Genomic DNA, 22,142 nt, shown 5'->3' with positions numbered 1-22,142 from the left:
TTCTGCTGGTCACTGTCTCCTTCCCAGTGATTGAGGAGCCCCTGTACTTGCGGCGGCGTCGAATGCTCAGTACAGGTTTCATGTACAGTCCGTGGAAATCGGCCTTCATGCGGCAGCACAAAATCGACACCAACTGGCGGTCCGGAGAGATCAAACCTCCAAAGGTAAGCTGGTACAATACTACTACAGGTAATGATTGGAGGTTTTCATAGGAAGCTGCCTGAATACACAAGGAAAGTCTTTTTAAACTAGCTTACTGTTCAGTTCAAAGCTGTTGAGAAAATTCCTCAGTGCGTATTGAGTCCAGTGACTCACAGGATATCTTGGTGCAGTATGGCACAGTTTGAATGGAGGAGATTGGGCTTCCAAATTACCCCAAGTGGGTTACCCAAGTAGAAAACATGCTAGCTAGACAGGAATCTGATTGTGGAGTTAATTTCTATCAGTATTGAAATACAAGTTTCTCTATTGATAAGTAAATTGGATTTCTAAAGTCAGTGTCTGAGGTTGATGGTAATTCCCGCCGGAGCCAATTTCTAGGATTATTTTTTAATATAAGGAAGTGGTTAACATTATCTTCTCCCAAAAATGTTTTTCCCGTCTACAGGTTACAGTATAGTATACTTAACATTATAACTCTATAGGGGGGTGAAGTAGAGCAAGGAGGGAAAAAAGAGAGAGAGAGATATGAAGGACAGTAGCATCCTGCTCCCTACAGTATTCAGACAGGAATCTACAGGTGGAAGAAATGTTGCTTAAAATTGGAATATGGGTACATTTTATGGGTGAGGTTTTTTTCTTCAGGAATTGTAAATGGATCAGGTGTAGGAGACCAATATGAAATTAGGAGGGTTACAAATCAATAATTCCTGCTGATTTACTGTTCCTGTGTTTGGTGAATAGACGTTTATCATCAACAGTATCCCTGTTTTTTTTCAGGTGTTGAAAGGTCATGATGACCATGTCATCACCTGTCTGCAGTTCTCAGGAAATCGTATTCTGAGCGGCTCAGATGACAACACACTTAAAGTATGGTCTGCATTAACAGGCGAGGTATGTGTAATATTGTCTTGTTGTCTGTAGGATTCTTTCTCACTGATGCTTGGCCTCATAGTTGAAACCGTTACACTCATCTCCTCTTCCTACTCACCCGATTTCATTCAGATACATTGGTGTGCTGGAGTGGAGCAGGTGGTTATCGAGACCAAGTGTTAATCAATTTTCTGGGAACTGCAAACTCATTCCAGTAGTGTACACTAATATTGTGACATTTAATGCAGTCCTTTCCTTCTGTTTAAGGCTGACCTTCAATGTTCAGGCCAGTAGGCAGCCATCCGAACTCTTGTTCCCAGTGGCCACCCATTTTAATCCCACTTCCCATTCCCATTCTGATATGTTCATCCATGGCCTCCTCCACTGTTGGGATAAGGCCACACTTAGGTTGGAGGAGCAACATCTTATATTCTGTTTGGGTAGCCTCTAACCTGATAGCATGAACATCGATTTCTCAAATTTCCAGTAATGCCTCCCCCCACCACACTTTCTTCCATGGCCTTCAGTCCCTTTCACCAATTAACTTCCTAGCTCTTTGCTTCATCCCTCCTCCTCCAAGTTTCACCTAATGTTTATCTCTCCCGTCCCCCCACCTTTCAGATCTACTCAGTTTTTTTCTCCAGTCCTACGAAGGGTTTCAGCCCAAAACGGTGACTGTACTTTTTTCTGCCTGGGTTGCTGAGTTCCTCCAGCATTGTGTGTGTTCCTAAAGCATTGATTGTGTGTAGAGGAAGAAAACAGAATAAGAAGGTGGGGGGAGGAAGGATTGCAGACTTAAATCAAAAGTACAAGCTTGAAAATAGGTGGGGGGGTGATTAGTGGTGGGGGAAGGAGGGGATGAAGTGAAAAGCTGGGTGGTGATGGTTGGAAGAGGTAAAAAGGTTGAAGAAGATGCAGTCTGATTGGAGAGAGTGAACCATGGGAGAAAGGGAAGAAGGTGACAGGCAGGTGATGTTTCATTATACCACAACTCATAATTACTTTTTGTTTAAAAATTCTAATTCACTTTTTTTTTTGCCATGTTAGTATGGAAGTTGTCTATTTATTACCTTACAGTGTGTGCAGACTCTGGTTGGACACACGGGTGGAGTTTGGTCATCGCAGATGAGGGGGAGCATCGTCATTAGTGGTTCAACAGACCGCACCCTGAAAGTGTGGAATGCAGAAACGGGCGAGTGTATACACACGCTTTATGGCCATGCCTCCACTGTCCGGTGCATGCACCTCCACGGCAACAAGTAAGGCGTGTGTGTGTGTGTGTGTGTGTGTGTGTGTGTGTGTATAAAGCAGTAATTTCAAGCCTGCAGGTGGGTTAAGGGACAATATCAGCTCCCAAACTGAATCTTAAACCCTTTTGTCCTGTCTTTATTTTTCAGTGGTCCAATGTCCACTCTTTCATCTTTTGCTCTATATTTGAAAAAAAAACTTCTGGTAACCTGTCATCTGCTTGGATTTTAGCAAGGCATTTGACAAGGTCTCGCATGGGAGTTAGTCAAGAAGGTTCAGTCACTCAGCATTCAGAATTAGGTAGTAAATTGGATTTGTGGGAGAAGCCAGAGAGTGGTAGTAGAGGGTTGCCTCTCTGACTGGAGGCCTGTGACCAGTGGAGCACATCAGGAATCAGTGCTGGGTCCTTTGTTATTGTCATCTGTTTCAGTGATCTGTATGATAATGTGGATCAGCAAATTTGTGGATGATACCAGTATTGGAGTGGACAGTGAAGAAGGCTATCAGAGCTTGCAGAGGGATCTGCATGAGCTGAAAAAATGGGCTGAAATATGGCAGATAGAATTCAATGCAGACAAGTGTGAGGTTTTGCACTTCGGTAGGACCAACCAGGGTAGGTCTTACACAGTGAATGGTAGGGCACTGAGGAGTGTGGTAGAACTGAGAGATCTGGGAATGTATTGAAAATGTTGTGAGGCTGTAAAGAAAACTTTTGGCACATTGTCCTTCATAGATCAAAGTACTGATCACAGGAGATAGGATGTTATGTTGAAGTGTATAAGACATTGGTGAGGCCTAATCAGGAGTATTGTGTGCAGTTTTGGTCACCTGCCTACAGGAAATATGTAAGAAAGATTGAAAGAGTACAGAGAAAATTTAGAAGGATGTTGCCAGGTCTGGTGGACCTGAGTTATAAGGAAGGATTGGATTTGTTAAGACTTTATTCCTTGGAACGTGTAAGATTGAGAAATTTGATAGAGGTATTCAAAATTATGAGGGTTATAGATAGGGTAAATCTCAGCAGGCTTTTTCCACTGAGGTTGGGTAGGACTACAACTAGAGGCTATAGATTAAGGGGAACATGAGGGAAAACATCTTCACTCAAGGCAATCGTGAGAGTGTGGAACAAGCTGCTAGTCCAAGTGATGCATGCGAGCTTGATTTCAGCTTCTAAGAGAAGTTTGAATAGGCAATAGATGGTAGGGTTATGGAGGACTATGGTTCTGGTGGAGGTCCATGGGATTTAAATTTAACCTCTCTGTGCCTTGTGGCGCATTGGGTGGCAATCTTGCTATTTCTTTAGCATTTGTCTGTTTTTTACAAGGCTGAGTTGCTTGCTGGACACTCAACTCAGCACGGATGGAAAACCTGCAAGGAGCTGGCCAGATTCGACCCAGGACCACTCACCTCGAAGTCCAATGTAAATGCCACAACACCAGGTCGATGGGAGTAGGCAGTTTAAATGGCTTGACGTGGACAAGATTGGCTGAAGGGCATGTTTCTGTGCTGTACTTTTCTCTGACTGTGTGACTTTTTTATACTATTAGCTAGCTTATCATATTTCATCTTTTCTCCCCTTATTGCTTTTTTCATTTGCTTTCTATTGTTTTTAAAAGCTTCCTAATCCTCTGGCTTCCCCTAATTCCTGCAGTATAGTATGCCCTTTCATTTGTTTTTATACTGATCTTGACTTACCTTGTCCCTTCCTCCCTTTCAAATGCTGTTTCTTTGGAATGAAACAATCCCATGTCTTTTGGATTACTTTTAACAAATCCTGCTTTTGCTGCTCACCCTTGCTAGTGGCCCCTTCTAATCCCTTTGGCCAACTCCTCTCTCATGCCTCCGTAATTCGGTAATACTTTAGCTTCTCTCTCTCAAACCTCGGTGAATTATATATTACTTTGATCACTCCCTCCTAAGGGTTCCTTTATATTGAGCTCTCTACAGAAATGAGAAGCAATTTCTTTAATCAGTGGTTGGGAAGGCCAACATACTAGGTATTGTAGTTGCGCGCAATGCGCTACTAAAGAAACACATGGAGGCAGAGAGACCTGAACTCAGAATGCCTTTACTGATTCAAAATCGCGCGCTTAAAACTCCCCTCCCATCGACCCCTGCGACCCGCGGGGTGGACATGACGTCAGACTGTCCCCGGAAGGTCTGCCCTGAGCAGGTAGTTCCAAACACGCCAGCACGTGTGTGCCCATGGCTCCCGATGGCAGTTTGAGTCCCGCATGTGCGGGCCGCCCCCCCCCCCCCCAGAAATGTCCATCGGGGGAGTGGCTTGCCTGGATGGACGAACTCACCAGCGCGGTGCGGGTACCCTCAATGTCCAAGTGCACCGGTTTGAGGCAGTCCACTGTAAAAGTCTCTTCCCGGCCACCCACCTCCATGACACACGTGGTTCCGTCGTGCTGGATCACCTTGAAGGGTCTCTCGTACAGCTGCTGTAGAGGTGACCTGTGCATGCCCCTGCGAATAAAAACATACTCACAGTCTCGGAGGTCTTTAGGGGTGAAGGATGACATGGGACCATGCCTGGAGGTCGGGACCAGTGGCAGGGTCCCTGCCTTGTTCCGCAACCTCGTTAGCACCGCTGCTGGAGTTTCTTCTGAACCTCGGCCTCTGGTACGAACTTGCCTGGGACTGTCGGGGGGTGCCGTAGACCAATTCCACAAAGGGGTCCAGGTCTTCCTTGGGGGCTGTGCGGATGCCCAGTAGGACCCAGGGAAGCTCATCTGTCCAGTTGGGGCCCCTGAGGCACGCCATCAGGGTCAGCTTGAGATGCCGGTGGAATTGCTCCATCAAACCGTTGGACTGGGGATTGTGGTGTGATGCAGCTGGGTGCCCAGGAGCTGCGCCAGTGCTGTCCACAAACCAGGCGTGAACTGCAGCCCTCAGTCAGAGGTGATGTCCGTTGGGAGGCCGAACCTGATGATCCAGTTTGCAATGAGCATCCTGGCGCAGGACTCAGTGGACGTGTCTGCCAGTGGTACGGCTTCCAGTCATCTGGTGAACCTGTCTACCATGGTAAAGATATACCTGGTGCCCCGGGAGACTGGCAGGGGGCCGATGATGTACCCGTGGATGTGTTGGAATCTCCTGTGCGTCAGCTGGAACTGCTAGAGGGGAGCCTTCACGTGCTGCTGGACTTTAGCAGTCTGGCAGTGTATGCAGGTCCTGGCCCAGTGTCCGACCTGTTCGCACAAACCATGCCAGACGAATCTGTCCGCTACCAGCTTGATGGACGCCCAGATGGATGGGTGGGCCAGGCCGTGCAGCATATCGAACATCTGGTGCCTCCATGCTGCTGGTACCATGGGTCGGGGTTTGCCAGTAGACAAGATCGCACAGGAATTGATCTGATGAAGACGTCCTCCAACTGGAGCCCCGAAACGGCAGTGCGGTAAGCCGGGGTCTTGGTATCTGACCGTTGTGCTTCCACCAGTGCTGTGTAGTCTATTCCTGAGGACACTATGCCTACTGAGTGGAGGCAGGGGCGAGACAGTGTGTCGGCAACAATGTTGTTCTTCCCTGCGATGTGGCGGATGTCCGTGGTGAATTCTGAAATAAAGGACAGGTGCCTCTGCTGCCGAACCGACCATGGGTCCGATACTGTATACACGGTGAACGCCCTTCCCTCGAGGAAGTACCGGAAATGATGGACAGCCAGGTAGAGCACGAGCAACTCTCTGTCGAAAGTGCTGAACTTCACCTCTGGTGGCCGTAGGTGCTGGCTGAAGAAAGCAAGTGGTCGCCACTGGTCCTCGACGAGCTGCTCCAGGACTCCGCCAACTGCCGTGTCGGAAGCGTCGACTGTGAGTGCCGTGGGTACATTGACTCTCGGGTGCACTAGGAGGGCCGCCTTTACCAGCGCCTCCTTGGCCTGCTCGAACACCTCCGTGGACTCCGCGTCTCATGCTGCTTCTTTGGCCTTGCTGGCCATCAGGCTGAACAAGGGTCTCATGCGTGCTGCCGCCGGCACAAACCGATGATAAAAGTTGACCGTCCGTACGAACTCCTGCAGGCCCTTGACCATGCTGGGCTTGGGGAACTGGTGGATGGCCTGGACCTTGTCCGGTAGGGGAACTGCGCCATGTCGATTGACTCTGTGGCCCAAGAAGTTGATTGCCAGTCTGTGGTCGCTCAGGCATAGGCAGAGCTGGCGCAAATGTGCCACGTGTTCTTGGTGCGAACTGCTGGCCACCAGGATATTGTCCAAGTAAATGAAAACAAAATCCAGGCCGCATTCCAGAGTCCATGAGCCTTTGGAAAGTTCAGGCTGCATTCTTGAGACCGAAAGGCATCCTCAGGAATTCGAACAAGCCGAACAGGGTGATGAGGGCTGTCTTGGGCACATCGTCGAGGTGCACTGGGATCTGATGGTATCCCCTGACCAGGTTGATTTTCAAGAAGATGGCCGCACCGTGCAGGTTTGCCATGAAGTCCTGAATGTGGGGTACCAGGTATCTGTCGGCGGTAGTGGCGTCATTGAGCCTTCTGTAGTCTCTCCAGGGCCTCCATCCTCCTGCGGACTTGCGCACCACGTACAGCGGGGATGCCCACGGGCTGTCTGAACAGTGTACGATTCCCATCTCTTCCATCTTACAGAACTCCTCCTTGGTGAGGTGGAGCTTGGCGGATGGGAGCTTGCAAGCTTGAGCGTGCAGCGGTGGTCCTTGCATGGGGATGTGCTGCTGCACGCTGTGCTTGGGGTCGGCCATAGAGAAATGCGGGGTGACTATGGAGGGGAATTCTGCCAACACCCTGGTGAATTAATTATCTGAGAGGGTCACGGAATCCAGGTGGAAAGCCAGTATCTTGGCTTCTCCAAGCTGGAAAGTCTGGAACATCTCGGCATGAACCAAACGCAGGCCTTTTAGGTCAACCAGGAGGCAGTTGGCTCGTAGGAAATTTGCCCCTAGTAGTGGCTGTGACACCGTTGCCAACATGAAAGTCCAAGTGAAACGGCTGGACCCGAAATGCAGTGAGATAGTTCGCGGGCCGTACGTCCGAATACTGGTGCCATTTGCAGCAGTGAGTTTGGGGCCTGGGACCGCGTTACGAGCATCCATGTTCGAGGGGTGGAGTATGCTGACTTCAGCCCTGGTGTCTACCAGGAAGCGCCGCCCGGACTGTTGGTCCCAAAGGTACAGGAGGCTGTCTCAGTGGCCAGCCGTCATAGCCATTAGCAACGGCTGGTCCAGGCATTTCCTGGAAGAGCACATGGTGGACGGCAGCGGCGCGCGCCTGAGCCCCATCTTTGGTGATAGAAACACCATTGTTCCAAACTTTTGTCTTTTTCCCCTGGGGGTTTCAACGGCTTTGGTTGCGGGGCCTGGGCTTTGGGGCGCGTGATCGTGGCTAGGCCAGTGGAGGCTGCTCCATGTTGCTTGCTCTGCCAAAGGACGCCTGCTTTAGCCGCTACTCTGCATGAATCGCTGAAATCCTCACTTGCGAGGAGGAGGCGAATATCCTCTGGCATTTGCTCCAGGAACAACTGTTCAAATAGAAGGCACGGCTTATGGCCATCCATGAGCCCCAGCATATCATTCATGAGCTCGGATGGCGTGCAGTCGCCCAGGATCCGTCCATGTGTAGGAGCCACGTGACCCGTTCGTGGTGGGAGAATCCAAAGGTGCGGATCAGGAGCGCCTTAAGCTTAGTGTACCTGTCCTCCGTTGGTGGCTGGCGTAGGAAGTCGATGATCTGGCCTGCCGTCTTCTGGTTGAGCGTGCTGACCACGTAATACCGCGTGGCGTTGGCTGTAATGTCTCTGATATTGAACTGGGCCTCAGCTGCTCGAACCAAACGTGAGGCTGAGTGGCCCAGAAAATCGGGAGCTTCAGAGAGACCACGCTGTGCGAGTTGCTCAAACTCATGGCTGGTTCAGAAAGTTGGGAGCTTCAGAGAGACCGCGCTGTGCGAGTTGCTCGAACTCTTGGCTGGTCGCTGAGTCGCTGGCTCCAGATGCCGTCTGGAACATTGGGGTCACCGATGTAGTCGTGCACGGCATGCTACTAAATAATCACAGGGAGGCAGAGAGAGCTGAACTCAGAATGTCTTTACTGATAAAAAATTGTGTGCTTACTGATACAAAATCGCCCCTCCCATGTGCTCCTGCGACCTGCAGGGCAGACGTGGCATCAGACTGTCCCCGGGAGATCCGCCCCGAGCAGGTAGTTCTAAACGCGCTACTGCGTGTCTGCCCACGGCTCCTGATGGTGGTTCGAGTCCTGCATGTGCGGGCCGCCACAGTATACTTAAAACTGTGATAGGTAAGTTCTTAGTAAGGGTATGAAAGGTTATGGGAAGAAGACAGGAGAATGGGGTTGGGAGGGATAATAAATCAACATTGAATAGTGGGGCAGACTTGGTATGAATGACCTAATTCTGCTCCTGTGTTATATGGTCTAATCCTTGTTCCATTCTTTCTTTAAACTAATATTTCAGACTCCCACTTGGGATTTGTGTGAAAACATCTCCTGTGAGTTTGTCCAACCTTCTTTATCCTTTTGGTTGTTGCCTTGTGGCTCACTATGCAGCCCACCCTTGCACACAAGCCACCTGTATCTCATCTACCAGTGCAGGATGGATGGGCAGGGAACGTGACGCACTGTCCAATCTGTTGACCTCTTGTGTATCTGTCACTCTACTCCCTCTCCTAAATCCAAATGGATTCTACCAAACATCTCCCCCTCTTTCTCCTCCTGTGTTTTCTTCTCCCCCCACCCAAAGAAAAACATGTACCCTGTTACTATTCCAGTTCTTACCAAAAAATTTCCAGCCAACTGGTTTTATAGTTTCCTGTTCAGTCATTGAGCAATGGGGTTACAATTTGCTACCTTTGAATTTATGGAAACAGTTCCCAAATTTGTGGAATTCTGGAAAAAGGCAACTATTGTCATTATCTCCATTGCTGTTTCCTTCAAAATGCAACACATTTGATCAGTCCTGGGATGTGTTACTCTCTATCAGTTTCAGTGTGCAAACCCTGGCTGCATTACAGCCCTCGAGATTTAGTCAAAAATGCCTAAACATTTAAAAATACATGAATACAGGTATCTGAAGTAAAGAACTTTGTGAATAACTGTGTTTTAAGAACTACAACTGGAGGCCTTGGGTAAGGGTGAAAGATGAAATGCTTAAGGGGAACTTCTTCACTCAGGTTGGTGAGAGTGTGGAGTGAACTACCAGTGCAAGTGTTGGGCACAGATTTGATTTCAACATTTTAGAGAAATTTGGATAGGGACATGGATGGGAGGAGTGTGGACGAGATCAGTGGTCCAGGTGCAGGTCAATGGGACTAGGCAGGATAATAGTTCAACACAGACTAGATGGGCCAAAAGTCCTGTTTCTGTGCTGTATGACTCTAACTTCTATATACGGAGAGGATAAGACCTTAAGACATAGGAGCAGAATTAGGTCACTTGGCTCATCGAGTCTGCTCTACCACTCCATCATGGCTGATCTATTATTCCTTTCAACTCCTTTCTCCCTACAACATTTGACGCCCTGACTAACCAAGAAGCTATCAACCTCCACTTCAAAAAACTCACTGACATGGCCTCCATAGCCATCTGTGGCAATGAATTCCAGGGATTCACCACCTTCTGGCTAAAGAAATTCCTTCTCATCTCTGTTCTAAATGGACGTCCTTCTATTCTGAGGCTGTTCCCTCTGGTCCTAGACTCTTCCACTGTAGGAAACATCCTCTCCACATGCATGCTGTCTAGGCCTTTCAATATTCGATTAGTTTCGATAAGAATCCCCCTCAGTTTTCTAAACTTTGTATAGACACAAAGCCATCAAACGCACCTTTCATTCACAGCATAATTCTCATGAACCACTTCTTGTTCCTCTCTAATGCCAGCACATCTTTTCTTAGATAAGGGCTCAAATCGGCTCTCTATACTCCCAGTACAGTCTGAACAATGCCTAATACAGTCTCTTACAGTCTAATACAGTCTAATTCTTGCTCTTACATTCAAATCCATTTGAAATGAATGCTAACATTGTGTTTGCCTTCCTTACCACAGACTAAACCTGCATATTAACCTTTATGGAATCCTGCATGAGGATTCTCAAGTCCCTTTGCACCTCTGATTTTTAAATTTTCCCCCGTTTAGAAAATAATCTGGGCCTTTATTCCTTCTACCAAAGTGAGTGACTATACATGTCCCTACACTATTTTCCATCTGCCACTTCTTTGCCTATTCTCCAAATTTGTCGAAGCCCTCTTCAGTCTCCCTGCTTCCTCAATACTATCTGTTCCTTCACCTATCTTTGTATTGTCTGCAAACTTGGCCGCAAAGCCATCAATTTTGTTGTCCAAGTCATTGACATATAACTTGAAAAGAAGTGGCCCCAGTAACGAGCCCTGCGAAACACCACTGGTCACTGACAGCCAACCAGAATAGACTCCCTTTATTCTGATCTGCCTCCTGCCAGTCAGTCAATCTTCTATCCGTGCTAGCATTTTTCCTGTTGTACCATGGGCTGTTATTTTGTTAGGCAACCTCATGTGTGGCGCCTTGTCAAAGACCAAGTACACAAAATCCACTGGCTCTCCTTTGTCCATCCTGCCTGATATTTCCTCAAAAGAGTCCCAACAGGTTTGTCAGGCAAAATTTCCCCTCAAGGAAATCATGCTGACTTTGGCCTACTTTATTATGCACCTCCAACTACCCCAAAACCTCATCCTTAGTAATGGACTCCAACATCTTCCAACCACTGAAGTCAGACCAACTAGCTTATAATTTCCTTTCTTTTGCCTCTCTCCTTTCTTAAAGAGTGGAGTGACATTTGTAAATTTCCAGTCCTCAGGAACCATTTCAGAATCTAGTGATTCTTGAGAGATCATTACTAATGCCACCACAGTCTTGTCATCTACCTCTTTCTGAACTCTGAGGTCTAGTCCACCTGATCCAGGTGACTTAGCTACCTTCAGACCTTTCAGTTTTCCTAGCACTTTTGCCTTAGTAAAACCCTGAACATCCTCTGCACAGCACCATCCAGAGACAGAGAAGCAGCTTCAGCGGCAGGTTGCTGTCAATGCAATGCTCCTCAGACAGGATGAAGAGATCATTACTCCCCAACGCCATTCGGCTCTACAATTCAACCACCAGGGGCAAGACATGTTAAAGTGCCGGGGTTAGGACTGAGCTTAAGTTACCACTCAATGCACTTTAGTAAACTATTTAAGAACTTTTTAAAAGCTATTTATTAATGCTTTTTGGGAGGGTGATTTTAGATGCATATCATATTTATACTGAGTTAAATACTGTATGTAATTAGTTTTGCTACAATAAGTGTATGGGACACTGGAAAAATGTTGAATTTCCCCTTGGGGATGAATAAAGTATCTATCTATCTATCTATCTATCTATCTAACAACTTTACTCACTCTGCTCCCTGATACTCTTGAATTTCTGGCATACTGCTGGCATTGTCCAGCAGGATGTTTGCATCTGTTGAAGCATTTATAATCTGTGGTAGGGGGAGGGAGGAGGCACTCTGCCTCGAAAGAAGGACTTGCCAGAGAGGAGGTGAATTTTTTTTTCATAGAAAATTGAGAGTCTTTTGAATGCTTTTTCTCAAAACAAGTTTTTGGAGCAATTTCTTAATAAGGAATGGATGAAATGTTTCTGTTGATGGAAAGAATGTAGAAGAAAGAACAGTCCAGCAAAGGAACAGACCCTTAGACTCACAATGTTGTGCCAAACCAATTAAATTCGTAATCAAATGCCCAACTAATCTCTTTTCTCCCTCTCCCTCTGGTGCTCCCCTCCCCCTTTCTTTCTCCCTAGGCCTCCTGTCCCATGATCCTTTCCCTTCTCCAGCTCTGTATCCCTTTTGCCAATCACCTTTCTGGCTCTCAGCTTCACCCCACCCCGATCCGGTCTTCTCCTATCATTTTGCATTTTCCCCTCCCCCTCCTACTTTCAAATCTTTTACTATCTTTCCTTTCAGTTAGTCCTGACGAAGGGTCTCGGCCCGAAACGTCGGCATCGCTTCTCCCTATAGATGCTGCCTGGCCTGCTGCGTTCTACCAGTATTTTGTGTGTGTTGCTCAATTAATCTCTTCTGTCTACACTATTTCCTCACATTAATGTGCCTATCTAAACATCTCTAAGTTTGCTGCTTGTGTCCCATATGCGTTCTTAACCACACTATCAACCTGTGTAACCACTTGGACCCTAAATGGCTCATCAACACTGTTAAGGATCTTGCGTTAATGGTCTTCACATTTCAATATGTAGAGATGATTTTGTTAACTGGCAGAGCGGGCTGGAGGAGCTGGTTTGATGAATGGTGGGTTGAGAATAACCTTTGAAATGCATCTAGGCTGTTGATCATGTTGTAGCACTGATGGACAATGTGACTTAGAGAAACAGTGAGCTGAACCTAAAGTCAAGGAATGTTAATGTTGTTTCTGCCTGTTCGCAGGGTAGTAAGTGGATCAAGAGACGCTACTCTCAGAGTGTGGGACATTGACACAGGGCGATGTTTACACACGTTACTAGGACACGTGGCTGCTGTCCGCTGTGTACAGTATGACGGGAAAAGGGTCGTGAGTGGTGCTTATGACTACACTGTAAAAGTGTGGGATCCAGTGACTGAGACCTGTGTGCACACTCTTCAGGGACATACAAACAGAGTCTACTCGCTTCAGGTAAGGTGTGTGTATGTGCACTTGTACAGTGGTTTGGTTTTAAGCTGAGCAAATTGTGGTATTCTGTTGAAAAGAAAACATTGGGAATCTGGGCTTAGGAAAACTGCTACCGAAAAGAAATCAGGCAAGTGGGCAGAGGTTTTCAAGTAATCAGTCACAGGATTAGAGGGTGATACAGCTTTGAAATTCGCTTTATCTGTCTATTTATTTATTTATATTTAGGAATACAGTGTGGAACAGGCCCTTCTGACCCAATGAGCCGTTCCACCAGCCCACCTATTTAACTGTAGCTTAATCAGAGGACAATTGACAATGACCAATTAACCTACGAGATATACAGGTCTGTCCCATATATCGGTGAGACCTGCTGTAGACTGGGAGACCGCTTCGCTGAGTATCTACACTCTGTCTACCAGAACAAGCAGGATTTCCCAGTGGCTGCCCATTTTAATTCCACTTCCTATTCCCATTCTGATACGTCCATCCATGGCCTCCTCCACTGTTGAGAAAAGGCCACACTTGGGTCGGAGAAATAACACCTTCCATTCCATTATATTCCATTTGTGTAGCCTCTAATCTGATGGTATGAACAATGATTTCTCTAACTTCCAGTAATGCCTCAACCCCCCCCACCATTTTTCATCCCCTTTTCCCTCTCTCATGTTATGTCCTTGCCCACCCATTGCCTCCCTCTGCTGCATCTACACCTCCTCCCCCCCCCCCCACCTTTTTTCTTTCTTCCATGGCCTTCTGTCTCTTTCACCAATTTACTTCCTAGCTCATCTTCATCCTAGCAAACTAAGTTTCCTAGCAAACTTCATCCCTCCCCCTCCAAGTTTCACCTATTGCTTGGTGTTTCTCTCTCCTGTCCCCCACCTTTCAAATCTACTCCTCAGCTTTTTTCTCCCCCTCTAGTCCCGCCGAAGGATTTCAGCCTGAAACGTCAACTGTTTTTTTACATAGCCTGGCCTACTGAGTTCCTCCAGCATTTTGTATGTGTTGCTCAGATTTCCAACATCTGCAGCCTTTCTCTTGTTTGTTATTTTCTTACAAAGGATAGCGGAATTGAACTCCAAGCTCTGCCACCTGAGTTGCAATAGTGTAGTTCTAAACGCTATGCTACCGTGGTGCCCTACAGTTGGATATGCTGTTGAAGGGTGGTATCCTGTGGGTCTATAGATCAGATGCCAGAGCTGAGATTGGACCAGGAAACTTCTCTCACTGGCACAGATGTGCCAGACGAAGTCCGTACCTCCTGTGTGGAGTTTGTTTGAAAAGTCTGTGATGGCAACGGGAGAATGATTGCAAATAGCCTGTTAGATCAGCCTTGACCTGCCTTGCTGTGGACACAAGAGGTTCTGCAGTTGTTGGAATTCCAGAGCAACACACACAAAATACTGAAGGAACTTGCCTGATCTTGAGTTCCTCTAACATTTTTGTGTGTTGCTCGGACCTGCTATGAGGCTCAGTGGTGTGGTTAGTAGAACTGCTGCCCCACAGCTCCAGCAATTGGGTTTATGCCAATTGGTGTTTTCTGTGGAATTTGCATGTAGCTGCTCCAGTCTCCTCACTTATTCCAAACATACAGCTTGCTGGGTTCATTATAAATCCCCCCCCCCCCCCCCATTAAGCTTCTGCTTAAACCCATCACCCTTTCTGGGGCATAGGCTGCCAATAGCAGCTTGCCAGAGACCTGTCCTGGGCCATCCTTTCGAATTCTAGCCCATTAAAGGTATTCTCTCCCAGGGATGAGGTCTTTGGAGCTTCTTTTGGGGTTGCTTGCTCCATGCCCAACCTTCCTCCTTTTGCACTCGGGCTTGAGACCGTCCATAACAGAATTTTCATTTGTGATAGAATCTGGGGAGAATTGATGCGGATATGGGATTGGTGTCATTCGTATTTGGATGGGCTGAAGACCTTTATGCTGCTGACTTTGAATGCTCTAGGTGTTTTTTCTCTACTCTCTCCCGTGTGTTGTCAAACTGCCGTCTTTTTCAATGTCCTAGAAGACTGGCTGACTGGCAGGAAGCAAAGAGTTGGAATAAAGAGGATGTTTTCTAGTTGGCTGCCGGTGACTAATGGCATGCAGGGTCGGTGTCAGGACCGCTTCTTTTCACTTTATATGTCAATGATTTGGATGACAAAACTGATAGCTTTGTGGCCAAGTTTGTGGACAATACAAGTTAGTGTTGAGGAAGCAAGGAGTCTGCAGAAGGACTTGAAAAGAGCAAAGAAAAAGGGCAAAGAAGTGGCAAATGGAATTTCTTTAGCCAGAGTGAGGTGAATTTATGGGATTCATTGCCACAGGTAGCTGTGCCAAGTCATTGGGCATATTTAAAGCAGAGGTTGATGGGTTCTTGATTAGTAAGGGTGTAAAAGGTTATGGGAAGAAGGCAGGAGAATGGGATTGAGAGGGATAATAAATCAGCCAAGATGGAATGGTAGAGCAGAATCGATGGGCTAAATAGTCTAATTCTGCTCCTATATCTTTTTTTTAAATTAGTTTTTTTTATACATTTTCTACATAACTACAGATAAAAAAAACCCCAGATCGAAATGAAGGACATTGATACGGTGCAAAAATAAACTTACAATAACAATCTGATACAGAGAGAGATAATTGAAAAAGCACCCAAATTGAAGACAAGTAAAATTAGTGTCCTCCCCAAGCCCCACAACACAAAACAAAAAAAGGAAACTCCAGACCACCCACAACACAATATAGAGAATATAAATCAGGACAATCAAACCCCCAAACTGTGAATACACTTAGCAACAGAAGATATTAATGCCTGCTACCAAAAGAAAAAGGAGCTGAAAGCAAGGGACCGAAGAAAAAAAAACCTTAGTTAGGAGGAAGGTTATGAAAGTGCTCAATAAAAGGTCCCCAGACTTTATGGAACTTTAAGTCCGAATTAAGAATTGAATAATGAATTTTTTCAAGGTCCAAGCAGGCCATAATATCATTAAGCCATTGAGCATGCGTGGGCGGGGCAACATCTCTCCATCTAAGAAGGATTAAACGTCTAGCCAGGAGAGAGGCAAATGATAATATTCGACACTTAGACGAACTCAGATGTAAATCTGTCTCACCCCAGAAACCGAACAGAGCAATTAAAGGGTTTGGTTCTAGGTGGTGATTCAGAATATACGATAACGTTATAAAGACATCTTTCCAAAATTTCTCCAAGCTAGGACAAAACCAGTACATATGAATGAGAGAGGCCTCGCCCCTTTTGCATTTATCACAAAGCGGACTGATGTTAGGGTAAAATCGAGATAGTTTAGATTTAGACATATGGGCTCTATGAACAATCTTAAACTGTAAGAGGCAATGGCGAGCACAAAGAGAGGTTGTATTAACCGATTTGAGAATCGAGTCCCAAGTCTCATCAGATAAGGAGGTATTTAAATCCTGCTCCCATGCCATTTTAATTTTATCCACAGGGGCACGTTGTAAGGCTGCTAATTTATCTTGAATACTTGATATTAAACCTTTATCTAGTGGATTAATGGAAAGAAAAAAGTCCATAACATTTTTCTCAGGCATTTCAGGGAAGTTAGGAATTAAAGGAACAATAAAGTGTCTAATTTGGAGATATCTAAAAAAATGAGCATTGGGCAGATTGAACTTAGCAGAGAGCTGTTGGAAAGAAGCGAAGCGATTATCAATAAAAAGATCTTCAAAATGTCTAATGCCCTTCCTGTACCAATCATGGAATGCTGAGGCATACGTAGTGGGTAGAAAAAGGTGATTATGTACGACAGGGCTGGAAACAGAAAAACCATGGAAACCATAAAATTTCCTAAACTGAGCCCAAATACGCAAAGTGTGTCTAACAAGACGATTAACTATTAATCTGGACAAACTACTAGGGAGTACAGAGCCAAGAAGTGCAGAGATAGATAGTTCTTTAGTGGAGTTCAACTCCATTGCCACCCAATTAGGGCACTCGGGTTGGCCATGGAAAAAAGACCAAAAGGTAGCACAACGTATATTGGCTGCCCAGTAATATAAACGAAAGTTAGGTGAAGCCATGCCACCCTCATTTTTAGGTTTTTGGAGATAGTCTTTATTAATTCTAGAGCGCTTATTCTTCCACAGATATGACAAAATAATAGAGTCAAAGGAATCGAAAAAAGATTTAGGAATAAAAATTGGGATTGATTGGAATAAGTATAAAAGTTTAGGGAGAACATACATTTTAACAACATTATTACGACCTACCAAAGACATAGATAGAGGTGACCATTGTACCAGACTCTGTTTTATATTATATGCAAGATTGGCAAAATTTTCACGAAAGAGATCTTTAAACTTCCTTGTGACTGTAATCCCAAGATAGGTAAATTGATTATGGACTACTTTAAAAGGGAGATCACGAAATGTTAATTCTTGTGCTTCATTATTAATTGGGAAAAGTTCGCTCTTATGTAAATTAAGTTTATAGCCAGAGAACTGGCTAAACTGGTCAAGAAGTGAAAACATTGGAGGTAAGGATGTAGACGGATTTGAAAGAAAAAGTAATAAGTCATCAGCATAAAGAGAAACTTTATGCTCAACACCCCCTCTCCAAATCCCATTCAGTTCAGGACAATTTCGAAATGCGATCGCCAAAGGTTCTATAGCCAAATCAAAGAGAAAGGGACCTAAAGGGCATCCCTGACGGGTGCCATGTTTGAGGTTAAATAACTGGGATTTCTGAAAATTAGTTAAAACAGTGGCAGTAGGACACAAATACCGCAATTTAATCCAAGAGATAAAACTTTGACCGAAGTCAAGTTTTTCTAAAACTGCAAAAAGGTAGTTCCACTCTATACGATCAAATGCTTTCTCCGCATTGAGGGAAATAACACATTCAGGAATCCCAGTTGGAGGTGAATATAGAATATTGAATAGGCGCCGAATGTTAAAAAAAGGGAGACGGTTTTTAATAAAACCAGTTTGGTATTCAGAGATAATAAAGGGAATAACAGTTTCTAATCTATAAGCGAAAACTTTAGCCAAGATTTTGGCATCAACATTAAGCAAAGAGATCAGCCTATACGAGGAACACTCTGTTGGGTCTTTACCCTTTTTTAATAAAAGAATAATAGATGCCTCATTAAAAGAGGGTGGCAATTTGCCGCAATTAAATGAGTCAGATAATACTGAGAATAACTGAGGAGAAAGAAGTGAAAAGAATGATTTATAAAATTCTACGGGGAACCTGTCAGGTCCCGGAGATTTCCCTGAGGACAATGCAGAAATTGCAAAAGATATTTCTTCTGATGATACAGGCGCATTAAGTTTGGCTTTAAAATCAGATGAAAGCGAAGGAATATTCAGATTATTTAAAAATTGATCAACAGAGATATTGTCATTCAAAGATTCAGAGGAATAAAGTTGAGAATAGAAATTTTTGAATGCATCATTAATTTCTAAATGATCCGATATAAAGTCTCCGTTCTCCTTCCAGATCTTTGTAATATGTTGTTTGGCTTTGGAACGCCTCAGCTGATTGGCTAGAAATTTACCAGATTTGTCACCATGAATGTAAAAGCAACTCTTATTTTCGAGAAGTTGACATTCGACAGGTTGAGTAGACAAAAGATTGAATTTAGCTTGAAGTTCTACACGCTTCTTGTATAGTTCAGGATTCTTAGTTTGAGCATACAGTTGATCCAATTGTTTAATCTGGTTAATGAGGTCTAATTGATCTGCACAGGACTTTCTATTAAGATTTGCTGTATAGGAGATTATTTGACCCCTCAGATATGCTTTCATGGCATCCCAGACCAGGTGATGTATTAGTGTTAAAATAAAAGGTTATCTGATCCTTGATAAATTTTAGAAAATCATCATCCGATAATAAAGTCGAATCAAACCGCCAGTGTTTATTCCTCTGGGGGAGACCAGGAAAGTTTAAAGAGAGAGTAATTGGGACATGGTCAGAAATCAGTATTCTCTGATAATCACAAGAATGGACAAATGGAATGAGTTGGTTATCGAGTAAGAAGTAGTCAATTCTAGTAAAGGTATGGTGAACATGTGGAAAAAAAAGAATAATCTCTCTCAGTAGGATGAAGAAAATGCCATATATCAGAGATACCATAATTAGAGAGAAATGATTGGATAGCTAAGGCAGATTTAGTAGGTGGTCTAGTAACAGAGAACGATCGATCCAAATTAGGATCTAACCAACAATTTAAGTCGCCACCCAGTATAAGAGAGTATGAGTTTAAGTCTGGTAGTGAGGAAAAAAAAGTTAAAAAAAATTAACATCATCAAAATTGGGGGCATACAGGTTTGCTAGTACAACTTTAGTATTATATAGTTTACTAGAAACAATAATAAAACGGCCATTTGTATCAGCTATCTTATTATGGAGTTCAAAAGGAATATTTGAGTTAATAAGGATGGAGACCCCCCCCCCCCCACCTTTAGCGGCAAAGGATGAATGAAAATGCTGACCCGCCCACTTTGACAAAAGCCGGGAGTTATCAGAACAACGAATATGAGTTTCTTGAAGGAAAGCAATGTCAGCTTTGAGTTGTTTAATATGTGAGAGTACCTTCCTTCTTTTAACAGGATGATTCAATCCCTTTACATTCCAGCTCACAAATTTAAGTGTACTAGCCATTATCAATTGTTAATGCATAAAAGGCAGCAGGCATACAAAAAGTCAAGCAATACAATATCAGTCTGGGAGCAGAAATGTAAACATAGATTCGTAGAATCAAAACATAAACATGTCCTGAGTAACAAAGAAAAGCAATAGAAACAGTGAGTGATGTTAAAACTGGAAAATCCACCCCACCCTCGCAACCCACAACTAGATGGCTACCAAAAAAAGCAGCTAGCTCTACCAAAAAAATTAACCCAAGTATGACTTCCAGATCTGTGTCATTAACAACAGTTCCGTATAAATAATATAGCAAATGGTAGCTAATTTATGCACTGGAAAACATAATTACAGATAGGAACAACTTCTGCAGAAGTATAAAACTTAGGGAGGGAGAAAAAGGGGGAAATTCTAGGTTCAATTATCAACCATTTACAGAAAAAAAAGGCAGCAAAACTTAACCTGTAAATCAACCAACAGGGAGGCCTTCAATAAAAAACACTAAACCTCCAAAGCAAGTTAGAGTCAATTGTAGAACTCTGTAGATAAAGTTATACAAGAATAAAATAGAATACATAAGTACAATCTAAACGTCCGCAGGGAAGCATTAAGCACAGAATATCTATTCAGAAAAAACGCACCAAGTCCAGGGAGAGATTGTCTACATCCCTTAGAGTTTCAATAGATAGTGTCTGAGTTATTCAAGTAAAGTCTGAGTCCGGAAAAAAAAGACTTTTACTACAAGAGGTACTTATCCACCATTTTAGAAGGTCCGACCGGGTTCCGAAGAAGACTGGATAGCCGGAAGACTTCCAACAAATGCCTCAGCCTCCTTCACTGACTTAAACCACTTATATTCTCCATTAGCAAGCGTAATTCGATCAGCAGGATTGCGAAGTGAGGGTCTAAATCCACGATCGAAAAGCACCTTCATCACACCTTTAAGCTCAGCACGCATCTTCAAAACCTGAGGGGCATAATCATCCACAAAACGAATGGTTGAATTTCGAAAAGCAAAAGTACCTCTGCGGCGCACCTCCATAATCAAACGGTTTTTCACCTGGTATTGATGAAAGCACAAAATTACCGGTCGTGGGCGTGAGCCCAACATTGCGTGGGGGACGTAGACCCTGTGTGCCCTTTCAAGCTCAGGTGGAGTCGGAAAAAATTCTTTCCCAAAAATCTCACAAAGAAAATCGGAAAAAAACTTTACGAGGGAACCCTGTTCAGTGGCCTCTGGCAAACCAAGAATTCGTAAATTGCAACGTCTGCTCCAGTTTTCAAGATCCACCATTTTGGAAAAAAGTTTACTATTTTTATTCTCTAGGCTGGAACAAAGGGTCTCGAGGTATTCGATGCGGCGTTTTAAATCATCAGAGGTCGAATCGATGCGAGATAAATGTACGGCATGTTCGTCCACTCTAGCGCTGATCCCATCCAATTTGGCATCCAGCTGGTTGAAAGAAGTTCTAAATTCCTTTAAAATATTTTCTCAGTGTTGTTCCAGAGCAGCGATAATCTCAGTCGGCGGAGCCTTAACTTCCTTTTTCCCGGATTTAGAGCTTCTGATAGACATTATAAGATAGATGAGTTCGCAGGCAAGCAAAAGAGACCTAATAAAATTCCTAACTAAGGTTTAAGAATGTAGACATATAGTGCAAAGATAGGGAAAATAACGGAGCAAAAGTTCGAAGCAGCTAAGCAGTTGCCATCTTACCCGAAGTCCTCCTGCTCCTATATCTTGCAGTCTTATAGTTTTGACATTCGGAAGTGAATGAAGGGACTGAAGGATAGTGAATAGCAACACTTAGCCCTGAACATGGCCTGTTGGTATGCAGCTGTAAGGCAATAAACAAAACAGCAATTTGTATGCTGTCACCACATTAAGGTAATAAATGCAGACAAACTATCCATCCACTGCACACTTGTACTCTCTCTGTTGTAAGGTGCTGTGTTCACCAACTGCCCTTCTCTGCTGAAGTGTCTTGATAGCTGCTGTGAATTCTGTGGGATGTGTTACTATGCCAAAGGTCTGGGACCAGAGGCAGTCTGTCCTGGGCTTGGAGGCTTGTCTGGATAAGTGGGAAGGAACAAGGCTTGTTCTGTTTTGTTGCTGCTTGTGTGTGTTGTTCTGCCAAACATTGTAAACATCCTATGTTGGTGCTGGAATGTGTGGCAACACACGTGGGCTACACCCAGAACATCCTTGGGTGCAAGGTCGTTAACAAATGACGCATTTCAATATACATCTGAAATGGAAGTTATTATGTTGACAACAATATTGGTGTGCCACAGTAGCATAGCAATTAGCAAGATGCTGTTACAGCTCGGGCATTGGATTTCAGAGTTCAATTCCAGCATCTTCTGTAGGAACAGTTTTACATTCTTCCCATGAATGTGTGGGATCCTTCTGGGTGCTCGGTTTCCTCTCACATTTCAAAGATGTGCTGTTTAGTAGGTTAACTGGTCACTGGAATTGAATGATCTTTATTTTCATTATACATAGGTACAATGAAACTCTGTTTAGCTACCTCTCAGGCAATTAAATAAAACGGTAGATAAAAACAAGACAGTAATATAAA

General features: G+C 44.4%; 1 protein-coding gene across 1 annotated transcript in view; it reads left to right on the top strand.

Annotated features, from left to right (window-relative positions):
• LOC132390970 (F-box/WD repeat-containing protein 7-like) overlaps window positions 1-22,142 on the top strand; it is a 306,269-nt gene that overhangs the window by 258,263 nt on the left and 25,864 nt on the right. The window contains exons 8-11 of the mRNA XM_059963517.1: window positions 28-164; window positions 940-1,053; window positions 2,110-2,291; window positions 12,730-12,955. Of these exons, the coding sequence (XP_059819500.1) occupies window positions 28-164; window positions 940-1,053; window positions 2,110-2,291; window positions 12,730-12,955 (659 nt within the window). The remainder of the gene's footprint in view (window positions 1-27; window positions 165-939; window positions 1,054-2,109; window positions 2,292-12,729; window positions 12,956-22,142) is intronic.

The sequence above is a fragment of the Hypanus sabinus genome, chromosome 3, assembly GCF_030144855.1.
Source record: "Hypanus sabinus isolate sHypSab1 chromosome 3, sHypSab1.hap1, whole genome shotgun sequence".
NCBI classification, from domain to species: Eukaryota; Metazoa; Chordata; class Chondrichthyes; order Myliobatiformes; family Dasyatidae; genus Hypanus; species Hypanus sabinus.
This window is presented reverse-complemented; position numbering and strand designations above follow the sequence as displayed.